Source organism: Helianthus annuus, chromosome 2, assembly GCF_002127325.2.
Source record: "Helianthus annuus cultivar XRQ/B chromosome 2, HanXRQr2.0-SUNRISE, whole genome shotgun sequence".
Classification (NCBI taxonomy): Eukaryota; Viridiplantae; Streptophyta; class Magnoliopsida; order Asterales; family Asteraceae; genus Helianthus; species Helianthus annuus.
This window is the reverse complement of record NC_035434.2, coordinates 96,443,119-96,455,136: the sequence shown is the minus strand read 5'-3', so window position 1 is coordinate 96,455,136 and position 12,018 is coordinate 96,443,119. Positions and strand designations below refer to the sequence as shown.

At 33.4% G+C, this 12,018-nt stretch overlaps 1 protein-coding gene across 2 annotated transcripts; it reads right to left on the bottom strand.

Annotated features, from left to right (window-relative positions):
• Positions 1-341: 341 nt before the first annotated feature.
• On the bottom strand, positions 342-3,973 carry LOC110903708. Of its 2 annotated transcripts, none has more exons than XM_035983972.1 (2): positions 3,621-3,973; positions 342-2,438 (listed from the first exon to the last, which is right to left on the bottom strand). In XM_035983972.1, exon 2 carries the CDS (start codon positions 1,422-1,424, stop codon positions 813-815), a length of 612 nt encoding a protein of 203 aa, XP_035839865.1. In that variant the 5' UTR covers positions 1,425-2,438; positions 3,621-3,973; the 3' UTR covers positions 342-812. The 2 variants fall into 2 exon arrangements, with proteins under 2 accessions (XP_035839865.1, XP_035839869.1); XM_035983976.1 differs by having other exon boundaries at positions 342-2,422.
• Between the last annotated feature and the right edge of the window lie 8,045 nt (positions 3,974-12,018).

The window sequence follows — 12,018 nt, the reverse complement described above, 5'->3', positions numbered from 1 at the left end:
CTTTCTCTCATACAGTTCTTTGGTTGTTAAAGTTTCAGACAATCTTTCGTGAAAACATTTGACTTGTCTCTTCAAAGTATCATAAGCTTCTTGTACTCTCTGACTTGACCACTTCAAATTATCATACTCTTTTTGAAAATCTTGAAACTTATTATCTTTTTCAACACAACCAACACATTTTGTTGTACACATTTCTTTCAAAATCTCATTTTCTTTTTCAAAATCATGACATTTCTGTGTCAGCTTTTCAACCTTTTGTTTCAAAATTTCTTCTTTTTCAATCATTTCTTTACATTTTATTGTGAAAACATTTTCAAGTTGATTTATTTCATTATCTTTTGTTTTTATGATGTCATCTTTTTCAGTACAAGCTTTGCACATTTCTATGCAATTCCTGCACTTGTTTTCATTGTTATCAACAGTTTCAACATTCAATAGATCAGAAGATTCACTTACCTCAGTCTCTTTCAGCACCGGTTCTTCTGTCTGATCTTCCTCTTTCTTCTCTTCTTCTTCTTCTTTCTGTTCTTCTTCAATCTTCTACTCTTCTTCAGCAGCAAGCTTTGCAGTAATCTTCACTTCTTCAACCATCTTTTTCAACTCCTCTTCTTTTCTCTTCTTCATTTCTACCACCTTTGTTAGACTTGCTTCACAAACTTCCTTTATCTTGCTCACCAAATCTGGCAAATATTCTTTATCAGATAACCTTCTTGTGTTGAAAGTAGCCTGACTTGGAAGCAATTTTGTTACAGCTTCAAAATCCACTTTTGATGGGTCAACAACTAGATTACCCCGTGGATCCATGTAACATTCTAATTCATCATTCCATCTTTTTGCTCTCTGGGCTTCTTTGAATGGTTCCCTAAATTTCTGATTTCCCATCTTGCGTAATCATTTCTCCACCATCTGTCATGATCAACATTAGCTACAAATTCATATCCAACTGCATCTTCTTCAGGGAGAACCTGACTCCAATCATAACCTTCATCGTCATGAATGACCGCCATCGCCCTAGATTTTGATGACCCTTCATCGATCTGTTTCTGATTCACATTTGATGATCCACTGGAACGATGATAAATTGCTTTCTTGTAGTAATCATCTCTGAATGGATTCGTGGGTTCGTCAGTTTCCCTATTTGTACACTCTCTCTTGAAGTGTCCTTTCTGTTTACATTTGAAATAGGTAACTTTTTCCTTATCAAATCCCAATTTCGAATCACCAGATGCCAAAGACGATCTTCCAGTGATCTCCATGAATCGTTGTGCTCTCCTCATTGTGCTAGCCATGCACCATTTAATATCCATTAGCTCCATCTCCTCTGGATCGATCTGATCATAATCTTCTTTTGTCATTTTTGGGTCTCCAACTTTTCCCGCGATCAGACTTTCATACGATTCCAGGACGGATGCTAAGAACACCATTTGATGCTTAGCAGCTTCAGCATTTATACTTATCTCAAATGAAATATTACAATAAAAAAAGCACACATAATTCCTACGAAGGAATCATGCATTTATAGAGAAATTCATAAGCTTATCTCAAATGTGATTGGTTGTTGGTATGTGTGCCCATCCACTTGCATGTGCCTTATCTTCTTTCCACCAACTTGTTCTTTTCTTTTCTGGTGAACCTTCACATATTTAATATTTTTCTTTTCTTTCTTTTCTTTTATGTGAAAGCTTTTCACATATTGAGATATTTAAAATATCTTTTCTAGTGATTTCCTTTACAAAAGGAAAGATTCCTTTTTCAACAGAAATATTTTTCTAGCTTAGATTCCTTTTCTTTTCTTTTGAAAACATTTCTTTTTCATAGAAAAAATATATTATGTGTTAATAAGATATATTATCTTATTAACACAATTCTTTGACTTTGTATTATGTAAACTCCATAATGTCTCACTAATACTTTGAAGTCTTGTAACTTTGTCGAGATCTTTAATCAAAGAATTTTAGAAGCTTGATTTTTTCTTTCTCGGTCTTCATATTTAGCGCTTCTGGGACGGTTCGTCGGTCAGTTCGTGTTGACAAAATTATTTCTAAGTACTTAAACTATTTTTAACAACAAATACAATAAAGTTGCCTAACAGTCACCCCCTATTTGTTGTTAAAAATACAAACAATGCACTTATACTTAGAAATAACAAATAAACTTTCTGAAGATGTATCTTTCTTTTCCTCTTGGCACGTTATCATGTAGGCATTTTTTTGTGTGATATTCGTTGACTGGATCTTTATTGGCATGAAAGTTTATTTGGAAAACGTCCGACTTTCTATGGATGATCATCTGATTATATTTCATTTGTCGTTATAATTCTTCACCTCGATTTGTACTTCCACCTAAATGTAAGCATTATATCTTGTATCCCTACCAGCTAGGATTTAAGTATCTTCTATCCAATATAGGATAAGTGTTTAGGCTGTCGATTGATGAGGCTTCAAACAATAACGAATCATGCAAGGCTAAAAAAAATGATCTTGAACCGTCGAATTTTTTTTTTTTCCGGATCAGAATTTCTGATGAATCTGATGAAATTTATGATAAAACCGAGCAAAAAAAAATCGTTTTTTTTTTGCCAAAATTTCTGATATTTTCTGATTAATCTGATCACATTTCTGATAAAATAATCAGAAAATCTGATAAAAGTTTTTTTTTAACATAATTTCTAATGTTTTCTGATAATTCTGATGACATTTCTGATGAAATAATCAGAAAATCTGAAAAAAAAGTTTTTTTTTAACAGAATTTTCTAATGAAATCTGATGGATTCTGATGAAAATTTGATAAAAAATCAGAAAATTTGAAATTTTTTTTACGAGAAAATCTGATGACATCATCATGAATTCTGATGACATCATCAGATTCTGATGACATCATCATAGATTCTGGTGACATCATCATAGATTCTGGTGACATCATCAGAAATGCTGATGACATCATTAGAAACCCCTTTTTTTCACCAGAAATTCTAATAAATTCATTACAATTCACAAGAAAATTTTAGTAAACTCAAAAAAAAATTATTTTATTTTTTTTTTTAAGATGAGAGGGAATAAGTAGAAAAAATATATTACTTACACATATTTTTCTGGTGCAAGTCTAAGTACATGTTCTTTTCTTCAAGGAATATTTTGTGAAAACTTTTTAAAAGATAATAATTATGAGTATATTTTCTAAAGTTTCACACAATTTTTTTTAATCTCTTTTTATCATTATCATTCCTTTTTTTTTTTTTTGAAGATTAACTAACCAGAATTTGGAGTTATTTCATTAAATAAGATACGAACAAACTTTCTTTTATCAGAAACTTTCTTTTTAGATGTCAAAATTTTTCTTTCTGATAAACTAAAGTTCATTTATCTTTGTTTAACTCCTTTTTTTGTGTTTTTTTATATCCTTTTTCTACACCTCTTTTTATACAAAAAAAATACTAATAGAGATAATAATAATAATAATAATAATAATAATAATAATAATAATAATAATAATAATAATAATAATAGTAATAAACGCAATAGTAATGAAAATAACAGTAAGAAAATAATAGCACTACTACATGCTTTATTTTTTTTTATTTTTATTTTTTTTTTGGATCTGTAAAAAAAATTTCTTTTTACCTTTAACAGATCATGAATATACGTCTCTCTTACAGGAGCAAGGGATCTTGGAAATAACTTATCCAATCTGCTCTGATACCACTTGTTGGTCCCCTTCGACGGCCCTGTTAGAACGGTGCAACTTTCTTCTCTCGTTAAGACGGGTGTTTTGTGAAGTATATAAATATTCAAAAGAGTAAAATATATAGACAGTGTGAGCGACATATCTTCAATAATTAATTCTTATTAATCAAAGAAGAAGGGGTCGATCCAAGAATAAACTCGAATCTTAATGTCACCCCCTGGGCCAAACCAGGGGGTAAACTCTCATGAAAACTCTATATGAAATATTACAATAAAAAAGCACACATAATTCCTACGAAGGAATCATGCATTTATAGAGAAATTCATAAGCTTATCTCAAATGTGATTGGTTGTTGGTATGTGTGCCCATCCACTTTCATGTGCCTTATCTTCTTTCCACCAACTTGTTCTTTTCTTTTCTGGTGAACCTTCACATATTTAATATTTTTCTTTTCTTTTCTTTTATGTGAAAGCTTTTCACATATTGAGATATTTAAAATATCTTTTCTAGTGATTTCCTTTACAAAAGGAAAGATTCCTTTTTCAACAGAAATGTTTTTCTAGCTTAGATTCCTTTTCTTTTCTTTTGAAAACATTTCTTTTTCATAGAAAAAATATATTATGTGTTAATAAGATATATTATCTTATTAACACAATTCTTTGACTTTGTATCATGTAAACTCCATAATGTCTCGCTAATACTTTGAAGTCTTGTAACTTTGTCGAGATCTTTAATCAAAGAATTTTAGAAGCTTGATTTTTTCTTTCTCGGTCTTCATATTTAGCGCTTCTGGGACGGTTCGTCGGTCGGTTCGTGTTGACGAAATTATTTCTATGTTCTTAAACTATTTTTAACAACAAATACAATAAAGTTGCCTAACAATTGGTTTTTCTGATTTCCAATTCATGGCTTTCAAGTCTTTCAATCAACAAGTCAACTGTAAGATCCTCAGACTTGATCGTATTCTTCAACATCAAAGCATAATATTGCCAATCCATCTCATCTGGCAATGAGTCAAATAATTTATCGACTAACTCTTCTTGAGAGTATATAATCCCATGTCTTGCCAGTTCTAACTTCAAGTGCCCAAACCTCTCAATCATTTGACAAACTGATTCATTTTCTAAACATCCAAATAAATCATACTCTTTTCTAAGTAATTTCTCTTTGTTCTTAATGATTTCGGCACTTCCCAAACATTTTCTTTCAAGAGCTTCCCATAAACCCTTAGATGTTTTCTCATTTTCAAGTAGTGAAATAATGTCTTCTCTCACTGATTGATGTAACAATGTGATCATTTTGTTTTCAGCTACAATATTTTTAACATCTATTTCTGTGAACTCTTTTTCGTTTACTAACTCTCCTCCTTCTTTTACCGGTTCTGTATATCCATATTTCAATTTTAACCAACTTTCAGGAGCGAAAGCTTTTACCCAACCCTCAAACTGATTTTTCCACCAGTTATAATCTTCAATCTTCATTAGTTTCGGTGGTTTCTGTTGGCTTCCATACAGATTATCATACTTCAAATGATCAGAAATCTCTTTCGAATAATTTCTTGTTTCAGATCTTCTCTCGGATGATTCTGAAGTGAAAGCGTTGTAAAACATGTTATAAAATTCTTCGCTGCTACTCGACATCTTCAGATAATTTCTTGGAATTTGTACTTTGTAAATCACCTGCAAAAATTTACACAAATGATCAGATAATATTGAAAATATTGCTTCAATTAAATGTGAAATGATTCTTGATTAAACGAGAATCAATTGGAACAATGATAAACTCAATCGGATGCACTAAATAGACTTGGATCGAATGGGCCAGACAATTAGAAGTGAACAAGATAGTGGTCTGATCGAATGGGCCAAAAATATTTTGAATCGGATGGTTAAAATCCACTTATCCGGATGTGCCAACTTCTTGTTCGATCGGATGGACAATGCTAGCCGATCGGGTGAGATTTTCCTGTTCGATCGAATGAAACTAATACTAGCCGATCAGGTGAGGCTTTCCTGTTCGATCGGTTAGTTTATGCTAGCCGATCGAGTGGGATGTTCGATCGAACAGAAATTGTGGTTAGCCGATCAAGTAGGATATTCGATCGAACAGAAATTGTGGTTAGCCGATCGAGTAGGATATTCGATCGAACAGAAATTGTGGTTAGCCGATCGAGTAGGATATTCGATCGAACAGAAATTGTGGTTAGCCGATCGAGTAGGATATTCGATCGAACAGAAATTGCTATCCGATCGAGTAGGTAGTTCGATCGAACAGAAATTGCTATCCGAACAAGTGTACTGTTCGATCGATTGTTATCTAATGCTGTTCGATCGAACAGGACCAGAAACTGTTCGATCAGTTTGTATCTTCGATTGAGTTGTTCGATCGAACAAGACTGAGTTAGCCGATCGAGTGAGTAGTTCGATCGGACAGAAACTTTACTAGCCGAACGATTTAGACCAAACCACTGTTCGATCGGTTAGCCAATGCTAGCCGATCGGTTGGGTCAAAACACTGTTTGATCGGTTAGTCAACACTAGCCAATCGGTTGGGATCTTATGCTGTTCGATCGAACAGTATCCAGTGCTGTTCGATCAGCTGGTATATTATGCTGGCCGAACGAGTGTGTTGTTTGATCGAACAGGACATATCAGCTGGTGACGAACAGTTTCAGCAATATCGAGCACAAAAACGCAGATTTCTCCCAAACGGCTTTGAATTTTGACCTGAAAATTTGTAGGATTATAGATCAGCTAATTACGCACAACATATCAAAAAATTAGCTAATTTGAACCGTAAAAACCCTGTCAATTTCGCAAAATTCATAGAAAAAACGTGAAGAACAAGAAAGTTAAGAAAAAGTTGACAAATCTGGATAATTTTGGCTCTGAATCTGATCAAAACTTGTACGAATTTGTGCGTTTGATCTTTGCAACCGAGCTCCTGCTCTGATACCACTTGTAGGTCGCGGTTTTCACTCCGAATCGATTGCGAAACGATCATGCGATGTGCGGAATCCGTACACGAATGAGACCGAAACACAAAACCGTACTAAATCTGTGATTCCATTGATAGATATGAAAGTCATACAATACCTTGAATCACTATTGGAGCACTTTCTCTCTCTAGATTCTCTCTCTAGCTTGAAAGCTCCAAATCACAAATGGCCAAAAAAAAAATCCTAAATCTAAACCCTAAGGCTCCTATTTATAGGCACAAGGAATAAGGGATTTCCCCTTATTTACAAGAATGCCACATTGCCCTTTTTCCTAAATATTACAATATAAACTCTAGAATTCTTCATTTTCTGCTACGGTTCTGATTGACGAAGGCGATAGACATTCTGCACTAACAGAAATATAGCCTACCCTCAGCAAAAATGATGAAACAATAAAATTGATAATCATTGCTGTTGAAGAAAAGATCCTCTAAAGGGGACACACCTAAAGTCGAGCCGTCATCTCTCTGCTGAACGGAAGTTCTGACCTGAGCTCTCACGGTTTCGCATCTAACCCCTTACAAATATCATCTAGGTATACTCACCTGTAAGACTGAATATTGGGATCTGGATACGGGAGTATATCCAAGTAGTGGGACACGCGAATAAGTTTAAGTGCTTATGACATTAATCTCGTATCTCGAAACAGTTGAACTTTGTGTGAGAATTTAAGTGGACCAGTATACTGTCAATTTAGGTGAATTGTTTAGAACTTAAAATGAAATCAAGCTTAACGGTGTTGGTGATTTGTCTCATAAACTGATATGATCCTCTTACACAAACTCACAAAAATATTGTCTGTAAATATTTCTTTACTTCATTTCATATTATTGAAAAATCCAAAAAGATTTTAGTGTGTTTTAGCATAAATTTTGAAAAATTCAAAAAGATTTTCGACAACTGGTGTTGAAAAGCTGATTTTCAAAATCCCAAGTGCTAAACATGATGAACAAATGGTTTGGGTGAAACTATTTGAGATGTTTTGAAAGGAAATGAGAAAAGTTATTTGAAATAAAAGTTTTATTCCTGAAAGTGGATCATCAGAGATATGCAAATAGTGTCTAAGACTGTCAAATCTTTATCATAAAAAGCTAATGTTTGTGGTAGAGAATGTGCAGGTTTGAGTAAGAGCTGAGTTAATCGATCCTGAGAAGCTTGTGATTAAAGAGAGCCAGGATTTCGATTCAGAGCAGAGTATAAGCCAGACGACAATCTTGAACCTGTGAAAGCCAGACAACGATCCCAGCTAATTGAGAGGGGGAGTCTGAATGGCAAAGAGCCAGGTTCTGATTGTGAGAGTCTGTTGGTGATAGAAAGAGAAGAGAGAAGATTTGAGGATACTTACAGTGTAAGATACTTTGAACAGAAGCCCAAAGACTGATAAATATTGAAGATGCGAAGACTCGACACTGAAGACTCGTCAACATTCAAGGGGGAGTTTGTTGGTGCATGCGTCTGTCGACTTCGTCTTGTATCGAGTCTTGTTTAGAACTAGTTAGATCAGGGCACAAAAATCAAGAAAGTGAGAATTAGTAGTGATTCCGCTTGAAATGACATTAGGTCAATTTCAAGCGAAATCAAATAGTTTCTAATTCCGCTTGAGTTTATCCTGATGATTTCGCTTGAATCAATGTTGCTTATTCCGCTTGAAATGAACATGTCATGTTCAAGCGGAATCTGATGCCTATATATAGGATCATTCAAGCGAAATCACATAGATTTTCCGGTTTTGCAACGAAGTGCTGCCGAAGTGTCGTCACGCTATAAAACGTCATTATATCAATCAAATCGACAGTTTAAAGTGATATTCTTGCTGAATTAACCTTAATACGTCTGTTTCCGCCTTTCGTATTGAGATAAACTCTTCTGATCGACTCGTTCAGGTCCGAATACGATCCTACAGGTTTGCTAACCTCGTTCCCGCTTCCTAAGTTGGTTTGGAAGTATCCATCTGGGGAATGACAGAACCCGATAAACATTATTGCATACATGTTTGTATTCATAAAGCATTAATTTTGCAAAACATAACTTTTGACTTAAACTTTCGTTTATTTAAAAACATTGTTTTGTACATGACGTTTGGTTATACATATACAGGACATTATACATATAGTTTGAGTAAATACTCTTTATTCACCATACAAGACAATTGGTTATACGAGACATGGATTGTACCCGATATTGTGACATGATACATTGTTTATACATGACTTTCGACATTGGTTTAACAAGATATTTTGGTTGGTTATTGGTAAGTGATTTAAATAACGGGGCGTGTGTAATATGATAAAAGAATGGTGGATACGCCGCTAGTACTTCCTATATATAAGTGCTTTTATAATATTACATATCGTAGCGTTATCTAAATCACTTCAACAAGACAAAGACATGATACATTTATACAAAGACATGACTCATTTAATACAAATGACATATTTTCACGAGACATTGGTTTACAAATGACATCTCTTATACAAATTCATTTTACCTAGTTATTTATTTAACCATGCATTATTCTTTTATATCATCTGATTTTCATATCGAATTTCATAAGATTTTATAAAAGAAAACATTTTACAAGATTCATGACTACCTTTTTGTTACACACTTCTTTTAACTTACAAGTCATGAAACCTACAACAACAAAACCTATATATCTCACAAGCATTTTTATACTGACGTACCTATTTTCACATGTGTTTCAGGAGCTATTGCATGATGATGTTCGTGACACACTTAGGCGGACCTGGGCCTTAGTGACTTAAAACTATGAAAGACAGTTTAATTCATGTTATGTTTCTGCAAATTCCTAGACAATGTTAACATTTTAATTAATGAAACCAAACTTTAAATTCCATGTGTTATGAAACAATGATTCTGTTACGACACTCCCCGACGTTTCCGCCGTGTTTTGTTGTTTTAACGCGGTCGGGGTGTGACAGGTAAATACCAGTATCGAACCGGTATATTCGGTACCGGTACCCACGTTCCCTGTTTTCAGTACCCGTACTTTCGGTACCGAACATGTACCATGCTCATCCCTAGAAGATTATACTTGATTAGTTTTTCTTTGATTATACTTGATTAGTTTTCCTTTTATTTATGATAAACTGTAAAATAATGCAGAGAATTGGGAAGCATTAGTTTTACATGTAAAAAAAACATTTTTACATATAAAAATTTATTTTTATACAAGTTTTCTAGAAGTTCTGCATATAAACATATGTATAAGCCGTTCAACCAAAATAACAAATTTTTGTAATTTTTTTTACTTTCTTTTTATTTTAATTTTTTTATATTAAAGTGGCTTCTACTTGTATTTATAAACAAAACCAAAAAAGGTTAGGTAAAAAAATATATTTTATGAGTTTTTTTTTGTATGTTTTACATATGATTCTCTGATTTATCACTTTTTTGTGGTTTTCCAATAACCTGACCTTATATACTTAACATATAGTGATCAAAGTACAAATTTGATAAATATATATAAACTTGCTTTCCTGTGTGTGTGTGGGGGGGGGGGTGTCAAGAGGGTCCGTTAACCGATAGCTACAGAAATTTGTTGGATTTGTATATATAAAATAAATATTAGATTTTTCTAGGAAAAACATGATTTTTCTAGGAAAAACATGTTATTATCACCCCAGATAAAGAAATTCTGGTTCCGAGTTGGATTAGTGTTGTAACAACTTATTTGTTTTGTAAAGTTAAGTTAAATTTTGTAAGTCACGAGTTTTGCAATATCCTATACATTTCACTTAGCTAGATTTAGTTCAGCCAAATGATAAAAGATATTAATTGATAAATTCAACTAGTGTATAAACTTATTAAATACTAGAGAAAAAGATTGAATGTACGCTACCTCTTCTTATAAGGCCATCACCAATGCAAGAAGCTAAATACACTTAAAAATATGTCTAGTGAGCTGCCACATCATATTTTATAATGCATAAAAAATATTTAATTTTACTCCAACCAAACAAACATCCTTACTCATACTTACATTTCCACATCACCATCACTTTTTACATTTATTTTTAATCAACAATTTTTTTTATCATTAATCTGAAATTTTATTTTCTTATTATTTCAATTAATAGAATATATTTAGAAAATAAAGTTTATTATAAAAGTAAAGGTTTTTAAATAAATGTATTACATGTTTTTTTGTTATTTTACAAAACTAATAAAAAGAACTTTAGCAGAGTCGTTGCGGACCCATCTCCTTGGCAAAAATATCTTGTAATTGATAAAAAGTTCACCCATGGCATTATAGCCTGGTGATATCTTGGGGGTGGGATAAGGCTTATGACCATTTGGTTATGGGTTCGATTCCCACAAAGGGGTTTTCCCAAATTTATTGGGCTTCCTCCTGAATTGGTGTATAGGCATTATTGCCTAGTGGAGATGGATATGATCTGTTGGTTCTGCTGGTGGCACGATGATACTCCAGTGGTCCGTCAGTGATCCAAATTTGCCGTTAAAAAAAAATTGATAAAAAGTTCATTTCTTTATTAATTTACAAAAGAAAAAGTAATAAATCTAAAATCAGGTTAAAAAGGAAAAAGGGTAAAAAATATCTTTCGGAATTGTAATTAAAATCATGGTGACCCACCTCCTTTGCAAAAATGGCGCAAGTCCTTACGTGCGGGACTCCAAAAGCAAACATGCTCCATTGCAAAACTTGTTAAATGCATAACTGCTCGACGATCGCTCGAAAAATGCTCGTTCGATTCCCGCTCAGTTTGTAAATGAGCCGATCGGATCGGTTCGATTCAAATTCAATCCGAGCATGAGCATAGCTCCGCTCGCTCGTCGATCGCTCGGTTTCGCTCGAATTATTTTTATTAATAATTAATATATATATGTATTTATATTATAGATTTTATAGATAAAAACCCAAAAAATATAATAACCCAAAAAAAAACTAAAAGCCCAAATAACATTCAACCCAACTTAATATTTAATATATAAATCTAAGTATCTAACCTTAAATCTATTCTTCCCTAATCAGTCGTATTCAAATCGCCGCTCTAATCTCGGTCTCACTCTCCGGTCTCCACAGTCACAGACTCACAGTCTCCGTCTCCGACCCTCTAATCTCCGGCTCCGCTCTCTAATCTCCGACACACATATCGCCGCTGTCTCTAGTCTTCAATCTTCGGACGGTCTTCAACAGTTCTTCAATCTGCAACAAGTGTGTCTAATCTGTTGTTTTTTTTTTAATCTGTTGTTTGGTATGTTTGTTATAGTAGCATAGAGCAAGATGGAGATCGATGACATTTGACAGTGTAACACCCTAACACGTAATTAACGAAAGTCGCAGCGGAAGTTCA

Bases quoted from the DNA above. Each gene is read 5' to 3' on its own strand.
- LOC110903708 (XM_035983972.1), bottom strand. From the start codon at position 1,424: ATGGTGTTCTTAGCATCCGTCCTGGAATCGTATGAAAGTCTGATCGCG.